The sequence below is a fragment of the Dinoponera quadriceps genome, unplaced genomic scaffold, assembly GCF_001313825.1.
Source record: "Dinoponera quadriceps isolate SergipeBrazil2010 unplaced genomic scaffold, ASM131382v1 scaffold3990, whole genome shotgun sequence".
Classification (NCBI taxonomy): Eukaryota; Metazoa; Arthropoda; class Insecta; order Hymenoptera; family Formicidae; genus Dinoponera; species Dinoponera quadriceps.
The window spans coordinates 182,952-201,637 of NW_014557982.1; the positions used below are offsets into that span (position 1 = coordinate 182,952).

The 18,686-nt window shown below is 46.6% G+C and overlaps 1 protein-coding gene across 6 annotated transcripts in view; it reads left to right on the forward strand.

Annotated features, from left to right (window-relative positions):
- The window catches only part of LOC106749567 (kazrin), a 157,299-nt gene that overhangs the window by 91,608 nt on the left and 47,005 nt on the right, over positions 1-18,686 (forward strand). For all 6 annotated transcript variants that reach the window (XM_014629180.1, XM_014629183.1, XM_014629177.1 and 3 more), the window contains exon 2: positions 186-298. In XM_014629180.1, the coding sequence (XP_014484666.1) occupies positions 186-298 (113 nt within the window). The remainder of the gene's footprint in view (positions 1-185; positions 299-18,686) is intronic.

Consider the following 18,686-nt stretch of genomic DNA (forward strand, 5'->3'; position numbering starts at 1 on the left):
GTCAAAAAATGAGATGAAAATATATACACGTTAGGGGTCGCATTTATCTACCTTAGTTTTTTTCCCTCGAATTTCGAATTATCGAACATTCGATGAGAAATTGACATGTTAATACGAAGGAAGAAACCAATATTTACCGCTGCGTTACAACTCGTAGTGCATTCGCATCTTTTTTTCTGTTACAGCCCTCAAGACCCTGAATCACTTGAACAAGGAAGGCGAGGCGCTTGCCCTTCAAGATGACCTCACAACGCACCCCACCTTGGCCTTGATGCGGCGCATCCTTGCAGATGCACAGGTAAGCGAATCCTGAAGAAGCGCTTGGCAATGAGATTTCCCAGATATCCCGACGTTAATCGCGACCGTCCGGCTCACTTAAAGTTTCCAAGTGAAATCGTGAGTGCGATCGAACGAACGAGCGAATTGGAATTATTCCGACAACGTTGGATCCGCAACTAAGTTAGGCGGACGCATGCGGTACAACCGAAATACACGCGATTATAAATCGTCCCGTGCGCCCATGGAAACCGAGCGAACTCGATGCAAGCGGCGTCTACGCCAAGAGGTTAATTATCGAGCAGATAAGGGCCTGTCTATACACCCATTCATATCGAAATCCATTGTCTACCGCGAACCCGCGAGCTATTATATATCGCGGACGCACGCGCGCCGAGATCATGCGCCTCCTGACACGGACTACGCGCACTCCGAGTTACTTCCAGATACGCATCCCCGCGCGCACGGTGCCCAAATTCTGCAATTACACCTCGACGTTGCGAGGGTTGATAATTGTTTCGGATAATGGGCTCTCCTCCTCGCAAAAATATCTTACCATAAGTTCTCGTTCTCCCTATCCTTTCTTATCGCAATACCGATATCCCGACCGCTCCGGCAACTCGACCGCGGTCATTCAATTAACCCTTCGCGAGATTCAATTGATTTTACTTAATCGGGAACTACGCTTCGGTTTGCAAATAAGATAAAAAGGGAGCGGAAAAAAATTGATGAAAAACCAACCGGAAATTTAGATTTCGATATGATGAGAATAAATAAATAGCCGAGAAACATTGATGGTGAGAGAACACGAGTCAAGCGACGTCTGAAGGCACTAGTTGAGTTATGAAACATGTTAGTGATCGAAAATTCATTAGTCGAAATCCGATTAACTCAGTTGAAATAATTTCGTAATTTGTACGATGAAATTCAATTGGAACAGAGATATGTAGTTCCTTGTCTCTGATTCGGGATTATTTCTCCCAAGGATCCGTGTGGTCCTCTCCAAATGAGGAGAGATAAAAATCCCGGAGTCAAGAGAGTCCGGTTAAGCGCGATCGAGAGGACCGACGCGCGCGTTCGCCCAAACTACTAATCGCTTAAGAACTCCATTGTCGGCCGCAAACGGCTCTCTCGAGGCGAGAAGCTCTCTCTCACGGACGCAAGCACGATTTTCAAGAAAGCGAGGAGCCGAGGATTCGAAGGGGTTAATTGCCAGACGGACAAGGGATCGCTCTATTGATAGTGGGCTCCTTTGTCCATCTCTAACTATTGTTACCTATACGCGCGCGACCTCCAGCTGCGGCTGCGATTTGCCAACATTTCCCTGGGGACTCCGCCGGTCGATGTTTATTATGCGACAGAGAGAGAGAGAGAGAGAGACTCGTTGCCGGGAAGGGCCGGCTCGCGCTCACAGGGAGAAAAAAAGGCCGATGGTGAACCGAGCGACAAGCTTCATCGGCGCAAATAAAATAACAAAATAAGGGTCGAAGCGGAAAAAGCGTCCTTCGCGTGATAGCGTTCCCTCGTCGCTCCCGGTATTTCGTTCGGCTTGCGTAGATATGAAACTGCTTCGCGTAACAACGTAGTCGTCCGTATCTCGTCGCGATCGATAGTAGTTACGTGAGATTTTTTTCAGAGAGAGAGAAAGAAAGAAAGAAGAAAATAGAAGTACTTCGAGTATTCCCGGGTAAAAATCGCGCATGCAAATGAGGCAATCGCGGTAATGACGCAACCGCGATACGCACGACGGTCATGAAGCCCGACGAGGGATAAAATTTATTTATTCATTAATTTATTCATTTAATTAACGGAAATAGGAGTTTACGGTGTGCAGATTTGAGGACGGAGGAAATTATATAAGATTTAATATACAGATTGCTCAACACAAGCCGGCCGGCATGTACTTGTAGTTTAAGTTAATGTGAACAAAAGAGTTTTCTACCATTTTGCAGACAGCCACGCAGAATTCGATTAATCATTGAAAATAGCCAAGTACAGAGGCTTTAATTAATGACTAATAATTTAATTAATAACTCAAAAATTTGCGCGGTTATTTGCAAAATGGTAGAAAACTTCTTTGACGTTGACCCAAACTACAAATATATAAACGGCTTGCATCGAAGACACCTTGTGTAGATCAAATAGTAAAAAAATGTTTTCTTCTTCTCTTTAAAATCACTCAAATTTGATGAGAGGGCACGGATCAAGTTATACTTAAAAGAATTCAAGGAGTTATTGAAAAAATCAATAGATCCAGCTATTCGTTAATACATGCGAGTTCTCTTCATACAATTAAACCTGGCATACGTTGTCCGATGACACTCAATATAAAATATATCAAACGAAGGAAACAAAAATAGTGTCGCGACGTTCAACGAATTACGGGAGCCGCGTGTAGCGATTTTCCATCACGCGGTCACGATGTGTTAATTTCGACCGATAATTCCGCGCGCCTGCTCGACGACTAATTAAAGGAACACCGTCGCGAGATCGCGCGATTCACGCTCCTCCTTCCCCTCTTTCTCCATACGAGTCGTCGCAGCGCAGTGAGATTAAGTCGAGAACGGGTTACTGTTCCCCGTCTAAAATTGGGAGGTCAAAGTCGGGCGTCAGGAACATGCAAACTAATCAGCCAAAGTCGGCGCTCCCGTCTACGTACACTAGGCTATGCTCGAGTAGGCTTAAAGGCGGATTCAAAGGACAAACCCTTGTGTAATGACTTCGCCGGCGGGGTGGGTGATGTGGCGCCGAGAGGTTACCGCGGGTTCTGTAGTTGGCTTCCGTGCCGGGAGCTTCCCCGGGATGAGGCTCGGGTGACGTGTGCATCGGATCGCGCGTGTAAGAAGAGCCTCGCGCGCATGCGAATCGAAGACGCGGATCGAAGTTGGACGACGGGTGGCGAAATAGCGGCCATTTCTTTTTTATCGGGAAACGTGTCGTGTTTCCCGTCGGTTCGCTCCCTCGTGTCGCACTCATGTCGACCCTCGAGGTGAAAATTTAACGCAACGTTCGACGATTGTTTACACTGGCGTGTTCGATCGAGGCGCCTGCAACACGCGTTTTGCGTCTCTGTTGCGCGCGTGTGTGTGTGTATTTGTCGCGTTTTTAATTACGTTTATGAATACGCAAAACAAACGGTATTATCGTCGATAATCCCCTGTGCTGTCTCAATAATTGCAATATATCGTTATTAATCGTTTCCTCCGGCCCAAAAATCGGACGCGTAGCAGACGTAATGCCCGATATTGATCACGTTGTTACGCGCGTGAATAAAAGGCGAGCGAGAATGACGGCGTAGCGAACTTTCATTTCGGCGTGTCATTCATTCGGCCGGGCATAACGCGCGTCGAAAGCACTCTCCGTTAAAAGAGCCGTCAGACTTGTTAATGTTTGATATAATGATTTTCACACAGGGCGAATAGATTAATGCTGGCGCTCGGCTAATTTCGTGACATATTGCCGCCGACGCGCCGTGAATGCGAAACATTTTATACCGCATAATGCAAGGGGAATGTAATTACTTCGCAGATACAAAATCGTGTAAAGTTTCGCCTCGCTTGTTTCATTATTACGTTCTCATTATTTAGTTATCGTCGTTACCGCGGGTAGATTTAAATAACGGAATGTGCTGTGTTATTAGCCGCATCTCTCTCCGATGTCGTCGGTATCTTTGAACAGAGAGGAAAAGAGAGAGAGAGAGAGAGAGAGAGAGCGAGGCGAAGATTATGCTAAAAAGAGATAATAAATCCTGAGATATTTTCGATATTGCGGCAAGAATTTGTACGCGTCCGCGCAAATTTCGCGGCGCAAAATTCCAGGAGGGTTTCGAAATTTGCGGGGAACGGACCGCCTGTAATGACATATTTCTAGCGGAGGAATTTCGCGGAAGAGCTGCGATTTGGATTATAGCTAAATCACACGCGACACGTCGCGCATAAACACGTTATCCGGCAAATAGCATTCGAACGTGGCGGACGTGGCCATTTCGGAATTAATGCAATCAAACTGATGGCTCGCAGTTTGCTGACGGTGAACGCACACTTGCCACCGGTGCACGCGGCGATCGTCACGGCTGAAATTAAAATTGGGCCACGCGTGCTTGCGTTCTGCAATTAAGCGCTGTAAAAATCGCGGGTCACAGTTTACATCCCGCTGCGCGGCGACGCAATGCCGGAACTTTGTCCAATCATGGTGTGCGGTGAGCACCTGTGATCTGATCGAATAATTACCTCGCTTTGATTACACATTGGTCAGCGCTCGGGCAACAATAAAATATGCAATTATTAAAAATTCTTGAATACGCAATTAAGATCGTCGAATGCGTAATGAGGAAACGTAATGCAAACACGGCGTATGAGAAAAGAGGCGTGTGTAAAAATAATCCCGTTTAATGTAGTTGATCCGTAAAATGACGTGGGGATTTTCAGTGGCGATATTAAGGCTACTTATACGTAAGTTTTTTATTTACTGAAAAAAATTCCATCAATACGCAGCTAAAATTTTTGAGGATTCCTAAGAAAATGGTTCGACGGATCAATTGCCTTAACGGGACATGTCACGTTTATTTTCGCGATCCCTCTTTTACGCGGTAATCTCTTGTTTCGGTAAACAAGAGAAGGGAGGACAGCCTGGATTTGGTCAGTCTACCGTCGCCAGTGAACGCTCAAACGTCTCCGATGGCGGCTGTCTGCTGAGCGCATTGAAAAACGCTCGGCCTTTTGCCACTCCGCTCGTGCAAACAGCCTTTAAAGCGCGTGTTACAAACGCCTTTGAGACGCGAGGACAAGTCGCGCTTTCAATCCCGTCGCCGGTGTGCCTCCGAAGATGATCAATCGGCCGCCGAGCAATATCCGGCGGAAGGAGAAGTTCCAGTCGACGTTTCGCGAAGGCGAGATCGCCCCATTATGCGTTCGACTCGCGTTCGAATTTCGATCTCCTGCGCGCGCCTACTGCTGCGCGAGAACAGGCCGCGCTCGGCGACGGGAACACGGGTCACCGTGGAAGGTGAGCCCGGGGGGGACGCAGAAGGACGAGGAAGCAGAAGGGTGTCGACGGGGTTGATGGGAACGCAGAAAAGGAGAAACGTGACGAGGCATATGAATCGGGCATAATGTCGCCTTGGCATATACCGCCGAGCGGATATGCGCAAATAGAAAGAGAAAGAGAGAGAGAGAGCGGATAACAAAGTTTCCCAGCTGCCGGGGACGGTCGATACGCGTCGCGATATCGTTCGAACGGGATCGTCGACGAGCAGCAAGCTTCTTTACTCGCGAGGATGACGGGTAGAAACGAGCTTATGAAAAGGACGCGGACTTCTCCGTCTCAACGTGGCTATCTCTACGAGCGTTCTTTAGGCGTGAAATTTTCGCCGGGAAACTCGTGCCCCCCCTTCCCCCCGTAAGTCCCGCTATCTCAACGCGAACGTGTTTTAATTACGCCACCTTCCTCTCTTCTTTACCCCTTCCTCCGGCGCAGCGGCGTTCCAATGTTCAGACAAGTTGGCCGAAACGTCGGGGGAGCGGTTTCGTGGGCGAAGAACACCACGAGAACGCGGCGGTAGTCGAAGTTGCGCGCGGTGGTTGTTGACGGTGGCGTGATTGATCGCGCCGCGTCGTTGGGAGAAAACGCTCGACCAGGCGAGAGAAATCGAGAAAAAAAGGTGTAAAAGAGGTGAGAGGAGAGAGGAGCGAAGAGGAGAGAGAGAGAGAAGAGGATAGGAGGAGGAGGGAGACGCGTTCGCGCACGTGTACTCAGCGACAGCGGGTAATAAGGACGTTCCCGAGGGACGACCTTGCGCGTGTAGCGTGGATATTCATGGTGGCGAAAGCCGGAGAAGCGCTCTCTCGCGTAGTACATGACAAAAGCGTACGTACGCAAATACCGTAGACCGGGGAAGAGGCGGGTATAGACAAGGGCGGAGGAACGCGAAATCCTTGACCCTTAAATTTTACGTGAGCGCTGCCCGCCGCATTTCTCGTGATTCACGGCTCGCGTGGAAGTGCACGGGCAAGACGTGCACGGCTTTATTATTACGCGGACTGGGTCACTTAACCCTTGCACGACCTATCCTTTTCTATTATCGAACCCGCGCCCCTTGCCGGTTAATTGGTTAGGGTGCGCGGTAAAATTGGACGCAGGTGCTCGTTTATTAACTCTCCGACGTTGCACTTTGGCAGTCGATGTGATTGCGGGTGACTTTGCATCTGTGTGCATGCTATACGTGTTTGACGATATTAAGGACGTATCACTCATAACTCCAAATAACGAAAATGTTATGAGAAATTTATCAATTAATTTGCATTTAAGAGAGACACTACAAGTTTTACGATAATTCAGAATTTCGACCGAAAATTACTTCACTTTAAAGGAGGTTGTAAGGTGAAATAAGCTTCATAAAAATTCGATGAAACTTCTTTCTGTTATATGTGTATCTCTCTTAGATCAACTTATGCAAAAACATAGTATTAATAAGAAAATAAATTAAAAGCGAGAAGTGATTATTAAAAAAACGTCCGATTTCGCGATAATTATTGCAGGAAAAGTTGGAAAAATCGATAACTTTCGGCTATTCTTGCTCGAGTTAAAAATTTTATTTCTCGAAATAAGGGAGTACATCAATCTCGTCTTTTCCATGAATATTATCTCCGGCAATTAATGCCGTCTCAGTGAAAATTAAATGCATGCGTGAAGAGCCGTCACATAATCACAGATATCGCGCACACAGATAACAGACCGCAAACGGGAACACGCTGGCACAGCAGACGAAAAGCGGGGGGAGTGAGCGGAGAGGATTCATCAAGAGAGAAGGTGGATGCCATTTAGCGGCTGAACAAACACCGCCACGAAATGACGAAGAGGGATGAAACGACGACGAGACGATAAGAGGCCCACTGATTTCGCATATATGCATGTGGGATTTTTTTTTCTTTCTATTCACTTCCACCTGTTTTATCCTGAACTGAAGAAAATATGGAAAAGCGTTCTCTTTTTTCCCTCTGCATCCTTTTTTTGTAACGAATATTTCTATCTCTGCCGTGAGAAACAACGTATAAAAAATCGTCCGATAAAAATATACAATTTCATGTCGGATTTAAAGACCGGTCGGAAAAAAATAAAAGTTCTCTCTCCATCCCGGCGCATTATCCCTCGTAATAATAATCAAAATGTTACAATGCGGAATATTTTTCCTGCACATTCACGTAGTATATTCGGGATATTCGTTAAAAAGGATATTTATTTAATCGTAGATTTTTTACGTCCTTCGTTTGCGAAACGTGTATAACGATGACGTCAGCCTCGTGAAAGTCCGCGTGACTCCGAGCCGAAATTTTGATCATATCGCTGTATTAACATCGTACATTTCGTCAAGGTCAAGGACTAATGAAGAATCTCAAGACGTGACGCTATATAGAATATCGCCCTTCGATGTTACAAATGATGTTTGAATATTTATTTTCTAAAAATGCTTACCGAGGGAGCCACTTTGGCTCTTAGCAGGCTCTCCTTTAAGCTTAATATGAAAAAAATTTCAATAAATAACAATTTCTAACATCAAAGGTAGACTTATAATAACTTGTACATTGTTATATCTGGAGATTTCCCGTCGGTCTTTCAGGTTTGAAGGAAAACTGCAAAATTAATATAAAATCCAAATTTGCCTCGGGATTAATTGCGTTTCGTGTATCCGTAAAAGGAAGCTGCATTAATTGTCGAGCGACAACGGCGACGACACGTGACGACGATTATTACGAGTAAAAAGTTCGTCACGCTGGAAAGGCGACGAACAGTTGCCGCGCTTGCGAAATTGACGGTGGTTCAGGTGAAACGCGCTCTTTATTACTCGAAGCGTCGATTTTACGAGCGCGCGATCTCCCGAGGAGTCACGCGCTTGACCCAGTAATTTTTACGCCCGAGGCATGAGATTTTGCACCGGCGGGAATAATTTATCGAGCAGTAAATGCGACGGGTGTTGTAATGCGGGCGGTAAAAATTTTTCTCAAATTGAGGAGAAAATCTGGGTGTGCATCTGTGTGTTCGCGCGTATGTGTGTGAACCGAGTGTGAATGAGTTTAGCTCGTCGGAGGAAACTCGACAATAATTCCTTTCAGAGGTGGTGCACTTTATGTGTTATTGACGCGGTCGGATACAATGTACCGTACGTATTAGACTAGTTGTGTGTTTGTTTGATCAGCAACATCCCCCGAACACCAAGACGGCCGCAATTCGGTAGACACACGTTCTCTTGTTACAACTTAAACGAACTTAAAGTGTTTGCTTAGGCAAAGATCGGGTTCGCGTCGCGTGCGAGAGCGAGTGTCGTGTGAGAAAACGCATGATTCGGCCGCCTGATGTTACATCGCAACGTGGGCAAAATACAGCGAGTTTTGAAGGAAAGAAACGCCACGGTTTGTTGCGTTATCTACGCGCTTTATATCGTTATAGTTATTATCATTATCATGTTTCGCGTAATGAAGTTGCACCGCAGGTAGCAATATAACTCATGTTCACGCGCGCGCGCGCGCGCGATATGTGCATTTTTCTCGGACTGCCGCAATTTTGCGAGGGATTTTCGGCGGTGGATGGAAATTTTTTACGAGGAAAAATGTTTACGAGACGTTTGGATTATTGCAAAAGGTCCGGGCAAAATCCGGCCGGGAGGGATGAAAGCTCCGTTTATACGACAACCGCGAGCACGGGGTTCGCGAAACTGGAAAAAATGCGAACAGGGGTGGCCGCGCGTAAGCGTCCGCGCGCGCGGTGCGTTTGTGCAACGGCAAAAACCCGGACGGGTGCTCGCCGGTACTACGTTCCGCGTCTTTTGCATGTATATTTTATAATGAACGTTAACGAATACATTAAACAAAACGAGCGGCGCGGGCGCTACTCAACGACGAATGAAACTGGGTCATTCCGCGAATATTCCTACGTAAACAATATTTTTCCATGCGTCTTTTCTTCTTTATGATTTGTAGTGAAAATATCCTTTTAATCGGTATGCAACGAACTGGTGCAGCGGTTGTGAATAAAAACTTACTTACAGTGGCCATAATATAGCGGCAAACTGGTACAATGAGAAAAATGTTGTTGATATTATACAAGTTACAACTATTTTTGGCGCCAACTGTGACTACGTTTGTACAACCTAAACTCTGATTAGTAACACTCGTAATCTAAGGTTGCGTGACCAATGTATAATCGATGTGATAAGCGTCGATATCGCAACGATTAGTGTTGTATGTCTCACATATAAATGTGAATTGTGAAATGTGATTGAAGTTTCGAGCGGTCTTCGAGCGAAGATTAAAAAATTTTTTTTGAAGTTTATCCTCAGCAAGAAAGCAAAGATATGCAAAAAAACAATAGAATTGTGCAAAAAGGGGGCCAATATTAACATAATTAATATTGACATAAATAAACAAGAGAAACGAAAAAAGCGCGCGCGGATATTAACACAAATAAGAAGTTCTGCCGAGAGCCCCAGTGGCGTGTGCAAACAATTGACAGTAATTTTACACTTCGTGGAGCGTTGCGCGTTAGAAAAAAAATAGTTTGCTGGAAACGAGTGCCCGGGAGACCACCGTAATCGACAAAGTTCAAGCGCGCGCACTCAACCACAAGGATAAAAATTTCTGCCGACGATCTCAGGATTCTGTGCAAGCAAAGGATAGTACTTTTGTACTTTACCGAATGTTTCGAACTAGAAAGAAAATAGTTGGTTAATCATTAGATCTCGGATGCCCACCGTTTGTTGCAAAAACCGCGCGAACATTCGCACAAATCAAAGTTTCTGCCGATAGCTCGATGACGTATGCAAACAATTGGCGGTAGTTTTACACTCCGTGGAGCGTTACACGTTAGAAAAAAAAAATAAATTGTCTTATGCGCGGTCTAAAGTCCATGGTGTCTGCAATGAGAATTTAAGGCTTAAATTTTAATTTTTAAATCTTTAAATCGAAAGAAATTGACCAATAATAATCGTGTCTAAGAACAATTGATTATGATTGATCAGCTTTTTACAGCGTAAGGCTTAAAGCTTACGCCTTAAATTGTCATTGTGACTTAACAGCCACACTCTTACGGGCCTAAAGCGTCACGAAAATTCGCCGAGTATCGCCTATCGGACAGAACCTTGCATTTTCGACTTTTACCCCGCCGTAAATTAGTCACTCTCTTCATTCGTACATTCTCGTCGTCCTGCATAAATCAATTTCCCCGTGCAAATTGATCGTCTAGACTTCGAGCACCGTCGGTGTCCACTGTCCGCCGTATAACTCGCGCGAAAATTCCACGTGCAAGGCGACGGTCACGCATATAAAGGGCCCCCAGGTGCGGATGGGAAACACAAACCGTGCACGCGAGTCACGCTTTCTAGTGTCACGATAACTTTTCGAGCTTGCTTATTCGCGTGCACGAAACGTACACACGTAGCTCTCTGCGTGTACGTACGTTTCGTTCCCAGACGGCGCGTGCGGCGTGCATTATACGTGCCTTAACACCAGCGGTAATGGATTAACCCTCTTTAACCCGCGCGCCACTCCGCCTCTATTGCGTTTCCACTCCAATTCTCTTTGGCCAGCGGGGGATGAAAGAAAATGTCACCGTTGTTTTCGAACCTGCTCCCCGTCGGTTTGTTTTTCCGCTTTTCCTCCCCACCCCCATCCCTTTTCTCTCCTCTCGCTACCCCTTCCTTTTTCCTCTCTTTTTTTTTTTCGAAATAGCAATGGATACCGCGGGGCTCACGCAGAGACCCGTAAGCCGATTTGACGGGGACCCGCTCCGTTGCCATCCGCCGACGTTTCAGACGCCGCACAATGCATTTCGATGGAGCACTTCGGATCAAACCGAATAATGCAACCTCGCAATAGATCAAACGACTTGATTGCGGTTTTACGATAATGCGCGGGTACGCGCACGCGCATCGGGAACAGTTTTACGTCGCTTTTGTCGTTATGCAGGGTCGCATCCCGCGCGTAGTAAATGCTTCCGGGAAATATCGCAGTTGTATACATCGCATGATGGGGGGAAAAATATTTAAGCTCCTCGGCTGTACGAAAATGTCGAGCGTATCTACGTGTAAAAAAAACGTGAATAATCAAACGCTCTTTTCGACCTCTTGAATGAAACATTTAATACGATGGGAATTGATGTTAATTGATGTCGGGCGAAAAGATAAAAGTCGCGCGAATGTTTTTCCCGTGAAAAAAGGAGGGAGGTAAAGCGATGCGTTTCTTTTTTCCGAAAATCGTAAATTCGAAACAGCGCTCATCGCAGTCACGAACGGGGCGCATGTGAAAATGCGCGACGCCGGTGGCGGAGATTCGCGAGGTAGGCTCTCTTTCTCTCTTTCTCTTTCTCGAGCGGCGCGGTAATTAAATTTACATTTCTTTGGTTTAATCTCGCCGGAGGAGCAGGCGAGAATCAGGCCGCGAAAAATCCATACGACCCTCGTACACGGCCTGTTTTCTCTCATTTCCGCGAACCCGCCGTGATGCAGCCGGAATCCGGTGTCGTTGCGCGGTACTGCAGGGGACGCTCATTGAAATTGACGATGCATACGGCCGATTAACTTTTAATTGTGTCCCTTTAAATCGTCCATAACATCGGGCAGCGCGATATTATGAAATTACGCCAGAAGGGGAGAAAAGAGAGAAGAGAAACTTCCGTGCCGTCGAATTAACTGCGAAATAATATTTATATAATGTAAATGCACGCAAACACTCTTCTCCTTCCTTGACTCCTCCCTCCATCTCTCTCTCTCTCCCTCTGTCGCATTCCATTTATAACGCGTATGTTTAAAACTGCATGTTTTAATTCGCAGTTTTGTTTGTTGTTTTTCATGTCGGGCAACATTTACCGCCATAAATAATATTTACGTGTTTTTCGCGGTGTGAATCCTCTCGACGGTCACTGTTGCCGAGAGAATCGCGAAAAACTTCTTCCTCCACGTGATTAATTAGATTACCGATGGCGCGATATCGTATAAAACACTCGAACTTCGCGTATTAGAGGACCGTTTTGATCAATCGCCGCGATGCGTCAAACGCCGAGTCGCTCTAAGCACGAATAATAAAATTGGCGAGTTCGCGATTGTACTACCGGAATTCCCTCCCTGCCTCTTTCTCTTTCTATTTCCTCTGCTGTGCGATTCTCGAAATAGTTCATCTTGTCTCCGCGCGCTCATGCGGACACGCAAACGCGGAATACGGACGGTATCGAATATTCTCCCTTTAAATCGACAACGCCAAAGCCAAAAACCGACAGGCGAAGTATTTCATTTGTTTCGTTCGCAGTTCGGGTCTCAGATTCTCTCTCTCTCTCTCTCTCTCTCTTTCCCTCTCTCTTCGCGTGCGGTAGAATCGCATACAAACGCTGGTCTTCGGGAAAATGCGCGCAGGTTTCATAATTTCCGCATTGTTGCTCGTTCGCACGGAAAACCCAAGCGACTCACTCGGAATAATTACGTGAACGAACCTGCCCGAAACGAAACGTCACTCGGGGTCAATTATTAAAACAGTGTCGAAATTGCGGATTTCTGTTGTACAAAGCGAAAACGCGCGAGTCATTTGAATTTCCGCGTTTTCCGATTTAACAGTCGTCACTTCCGATCGGCCGCGAGGGCCCTGTTCTGGACGCGTAAACTCGCCCTTCTGATTCTCAAGCTGAAGCAACGTTAAGCGCAACGCTCGTTTAACAAAAATGAAGCTTGGAATTAAAAGGGCATACTTAACATTCGCTATTCGTCCGGAATAGAGTGATAACGACGGAAAACCGAGAAAGGAATCGAGCTCTTGAGCGATACGTCTTTCAAGTTCCCGTTTATTCTCGTCGCTTTATTTTCTCTTTTTTCTCTTTTGCTCTAGCTCGAGTGAGGGAGGAAGAAAGAGAGAGAGAGAGAGAGAGAGAGAGAGAGAGAGAGAGAGAGAGAGAGAGAGAGAGAGTATTATTCAATATTCTTTCTGGTAAGATTCCTCTCAAGCTCTATATAAAGAAATTACAAAAGCTAAATTACGATAATGTTTTTTTACAGTACAGCGCAGGTAATATGATACAGACGTAACGATTTGAATTACATTAGGCGCATCTTAAAAATAAACGAAACGCATGTCGAAATTGAGGGTTTAAGCGAGTCAAATGACAATGGGTATATTTAACAGAGAGAAGAGAGAATTTGTCCAAAATTCGTCGCGCACGGCGAGCTCGGCGTTTCGCCAAGCGCCATAATTTCCCTCGTACGCGCTCGTGCGCCTTCCCGGTTTACGTTTCCTTCGTTTTCTTCCTTTTTCCTTCTTCCTCTTTTTGCCCCCTGTTTATGAAATTCCGCTTCCGCGGGCACCGCGGAGCAGCAGCGCGCGAGTAGGAAATTGCCTTTCCCCTTTTTATTGGGCTCAAACTTTACTGCCGCCCACGGTTAAGCCGGTCGGTTTGTGCGCGCGGCAGCCTCGGTATTTGCATTTGAAACGCGCCTTGTGGCATGGGCCTCGTCCACGACAAAACGGCGAATTGGCTATTTAGCCGCGCCCGCGATCCTCAAAAAGCCAAGAGCCTTCCATCACACACGTCCCGTTCGTAGGAACAGCTCCTCGCCTTCTCCTTCTTTCTTTCCCTCTATCGCTCCGTATCGCTCTCCCCCTCTTTCTCTCTCTTTCTCCCTTACTCCGCCGACTCGACAACCGGCCGGCTTCTCGAACTAGTTTGCAAATGAGCGTCGTCACGTGCGACGCTGTAAGAACACGCGTCATTCAGCCGAAAACAATGTTTCGCGCTAACGATACCACTAGTCAGCCGGCAAATAGCTCGTTGACACAAATTGCGTGAAAATCCATCCGCCAACGAGTCGCGATCTACACCGAGAAAATATTGTAGTGAAAATTACCACAGAATTTCGTAATGTTGTACCGTATCAGAATTATGACTGAAGTTATTATGTGTACTGTAATCTCTAGTGATGTGTACGCATGAAATACATCAGTAAAGATTACAACACATCGTAATCCCAGTCATAATTCCGGTATGGTCCTGCGTAACAAGATTTTGTGATAATTTTTACTACAATATTTCCTCCGTATATCTGGAGGATTGTATTCTTCTTTCGCATCTCTTCTTCGCGTTAATAAACTTTCCACTCCATGTATGTATGGGAATTTTTCCGATTTCGAGGAGATAATTTTACACCGCGAAACACCTTCGTTTGTAGTTCCAACGAACGCTGTCTCAAATTTCGCGGTTAATTTTCTCCCCGACAGCTGGTGCAATTTTCATTCGGATACGGATTTTGGAACTGTTATTTATCGGCGATAGAAATTCCGCAACTATCTAACGTTTGTTTTACATCGTGCTGTGCAGGACGCCGGTCGGATTATTAACGTATGAGCTAGATGCGCGCGCGCGTGCACGCGCGGATGGCAAATATTTTTACTGCAAAATTCACGCACACACATACCGGTATGAAAAGTTCATGGATCGTCGGTGTGCACTCATTTCGAGGATTTTTTCCCCTACCTGCCGTATCTTATATAGAAACGCGGAAATAGAGACGCGAGGGTGTTTTTTTTTCTCGCAGCCGTGCGTTTCGCCGAATGGAATGTTTTTCTGCAAGGTAAAGCCGGCAAACCATTTATCCGAGTAGAAACGACGGAAATATGATCTCGGTGTGTGACTTGGGCTTTGAGCGAAAAAAATTGAAAGATAGAGAGAGAGAGAGAGAGAGAGAGAGGGAGGGAGGGAGAACAAGAAGAAATTTAAAGCGTGAAATACATGTTTCCAAGGCGTACGTATTTGTGTATGCGATGCGAATAATTGGAGGGATTAATTATTCCGCGAGAGAGAAAATGTGTGAGCCAGCCGTTAAGTCCTACAAATTATCCGGAAAAATCCCAGTATCTCGGATCGCTGCCGTAATTCCTTTCTCAGATCTCCGGCCGAAGTCTCGTTGGATCGTCGCGAATAGAGAGGAGCCGCGTTAATTATCCGGGATCGCGGGTGTATAAGCGAAGAGAGACTAAAACAGCGGCGTGTTCTCGTTAGACCGCCTTGGTACGTCGAATCGCACGCCACCGGTAACCAGTCGATGCCCGGGGTAGACCCGAGTGCAGTGAACCTTTTCGGAGCGTGACAGATGAATATAAGCTTAACGTGCGCGGAATTATGCATCCGCGCCTATAATTATCCCGACTACCGGCGAAAGACGCTGCCGGGGCGCGTTCTGTGTCCCGCTCTCGCTCTCGCTCCGTCGGTGCTTGTACGACGAGCTACGCCGGGACACGCCGATGTCGCCGGTAATGAAACGCAAGTGCACCCTTCGGGGCGCCTCCCCGTGCCTCTGCGTCAGTCAATCCCCGGGCCTCTGCAGGAAATTGCGAACGTGCGATACACGCGAATAATTTTCGCGACTTACTTCCGTGCAAGCGGTTTTCCCGACGAAGCCGGGGAACCGTTTCGGTTTGACGGAGCGGGTTCGCGAAGTAATAAGTGGATAAAAAAGAGTTCGAGTGAGAGATAGATAGGTAATTTTATTAAACGCTCTGAGAGAGACTTCCCTCAAGCGTGAGGATAAAAGAGCGATAGGACAAAAATAGTAAGAGAAAAGAAAAGCAATGAGAGATAGAGAGAGAGAGAGAGAGAGAGAGAGGGGGGAATAATGAGATAGAGATCATACATATTACATTTTCAAGATCATTTTGCGCCCGGTACCGCGAACTTCTCGCGACACGCACCGCCGGAAGAGACTGAAGATCGCTGTAACAATTTCGAGCTTGACTTCCCAGAAAGGTCGTCGACGACCCACGAGTAACGGGGGCGGTAATTTAATTGTTTTCGAGAATTACGACGGCACTCGTCCTCCAGGATGTGAACGCGATCCTCGCGAGGTCTTGGATGAAGGAACTTCGTGCATAAGCAGCAGTTACGTAAGCCGTCGTTCGCATCGAGCGCCGAAGCGCCGTGTGTAGTGCAAGCTCAACGGGCGCATTGTTGCTCGCTCGCAGTGCTGTAACGTGCAATTAGTCGCGTTAGGTGAACGCGGTAACTCATGGGACGTGCCTCGATGTCGGCGCGAGTGCGGCACTTTGTTGCATCCGTTTATTATCCGCGCAGTGATTACACGTTAGTAACTGATTGCGAGCGCGACGCCGCGCCGTCGTCGCCGTCTCCTCGTCCTCGGGAGCGAGCGGAAGGGAAACAGCTCGGGATTGCCGTGGTCGCGAGTCCCCGGGAACGTTTTCTATTAATAACACAGAATTCGCCGCAAAACGCGCGCTCGCGAGGGAGATGGATAGACAGACGGTTAGACAGAGAGGGGAGAAAGAGGGGGATGAAACGCGCGTGCTCGCTCGCTCGCGTACCACGTTGCCATATTAAATTAAATTACTCCATTATGATCTTCCGCTTAATTGGACATTGGAATATTCAATTGGCGCTGAAAGTTCTCGCGCAAACACTTGTTACCGATACGTGCAGCCCGCGAGAAAATATTTATTTCCGCGCCGCCGGCATGGCGCGGTTCGCCGAGCAGGTGAAACTAAATTTTCCGTTTGACTTTCGTCCCGCACCGTCGCTGCGACCCGCCAATCGCGTTGTCAAGTCGCGGCCTTAATTTCCGCAAACGTCCCCCAGTTCGCAGCTTGAAAATTCGCAGCCTGCCCGAGTCGAAATTTTAATTCTGCATTAAGTCTACTTGGTTCTACATTAAATCATCATCAGATCTTATATACTTCTTTGATGTCATAATTGGGAGGTTATTTCCGTTTGTTCCACTTGAAGACTTTATGTAGAATTTAAAATTCCCCCCGGAGGGTCTAAATTCCCTTTACAGCATCAGAGGAATTCTATTTGTGCTCCTTTGATGCTACAAATAGGAAGTTATTTCCGTGTTTTTCACTTGAGGACTTAATGTAGAACTAAATAGACTTAATTAGGATTTAGTTAGGATTGAAATTTCGATTCAGGTGCAACGCGAACGATTCGACCAACGGAGGTGTCGTCGGCTTTGTCGACCGTATCGCGACTACTGTCGAGTTAATGCGCGACCAAGAGAACGGCGAGCATCCGTTCCTGCGCGAAGGTGAGAGAGAAAAAAGGCACAGCGTTCTCCGCTTTCATCCCTTTCAGCGGTGATCTCTCAGTCGAAGCGACGATCGGGAGGTTTTGTGCAACACTTTAGACGCGGAAGCGCCGGAGTCGTCAAGATAGCCGGGGACATCGCCGAACAGCGTTCGCCTTGTATCCATCCTTTATCCTCGTTGAAAAAAATATCCAAAAAAGGAAAATAACAGCCAGCGAGAGCCATCTGTGACGCTCTCAACTTTGTTACTTTCGCGTAAGTGAGGGAGAGAACCGCGAGAAAGAGAGAGAGAGAGAGAGAGAGAGAAAATTTATTCTCATTCATTTTTACAGTATATTCATGTTCTGCTATTCAGCGATCGCGTAGGCTACTTATAATTATTACTGTTCATTTTCTATATTTGAGCAGTCTCGCGAATACATATTTCACCAATCGCTCATTATATATTACCTCTCATTACGTAAATGGTTCACAATCTCACTCTTGCATTCATCGTTGTCAACGTATGTTAATCATTTTCTAATTGTCCACTTTATATTTACATTATTATTATTATTACTATCCATATAGTATCCATGTTATTATTAATATATTAGTTTGCTTTATTAGAGATATCATTAGAGAGTATATTAAATTTTATTTAGTTCTCACATTGCAGTATTATTCATAGCCATTTATAATTTGTAAGCTCGTCAAAGTATACCTTCAGGGGTCTCTCCTCGGAGTTGAATCTCTATCTTTCTCTCTCTCTCTCTCTTTTGGAAAAGAAAGCGCTTTTGACCCGTGCGCTTTACGGAGGAGCCGTGAGCGAAGAGCGGGTCATCTCCTTCGGGTTTGGCCCACATTAGAAACTCGAAACTCACCGCGTGGCGGGCGACACGCCCGCATCGTCGCTTTATTTAAATAGCAGCACGTGCCACGTGTCCTCTCGTTTCACGTCGAGTGGCCACCACTCCGCCTCGCTCGTTTGGTGCGTCTCTCTCCCTCTCTCTCTCTCTCTCTCCCTCCCTCCCTCCCTCCCTCCCTCCTTCCCTCTTTCTCTCTTCACGGGAATGCGCTTTTTCCTGCGCGACACAATCGAAAATAACCGGCGAGAATTGGCGTTCCCGCGTCGCGCTGTTTTGATACCGCGCGGTTCTCTCGCACGTGTTATCCTGCGCGCATCGGCAACCGCGGGCACTACCGCCGTTACTGCGTCATCGGCATCCGCCTACTCCTTTTATTCGTTGCACCGTATTGTAATATCATACGGAATAGCCGGGAGATCCGCGGAATAATACGCGCCGCTGATAAATGTTTCATGTTGCTCGCGGGCCGGTCGATTTAATATTCACCCCCCTCCCCCCCCCCT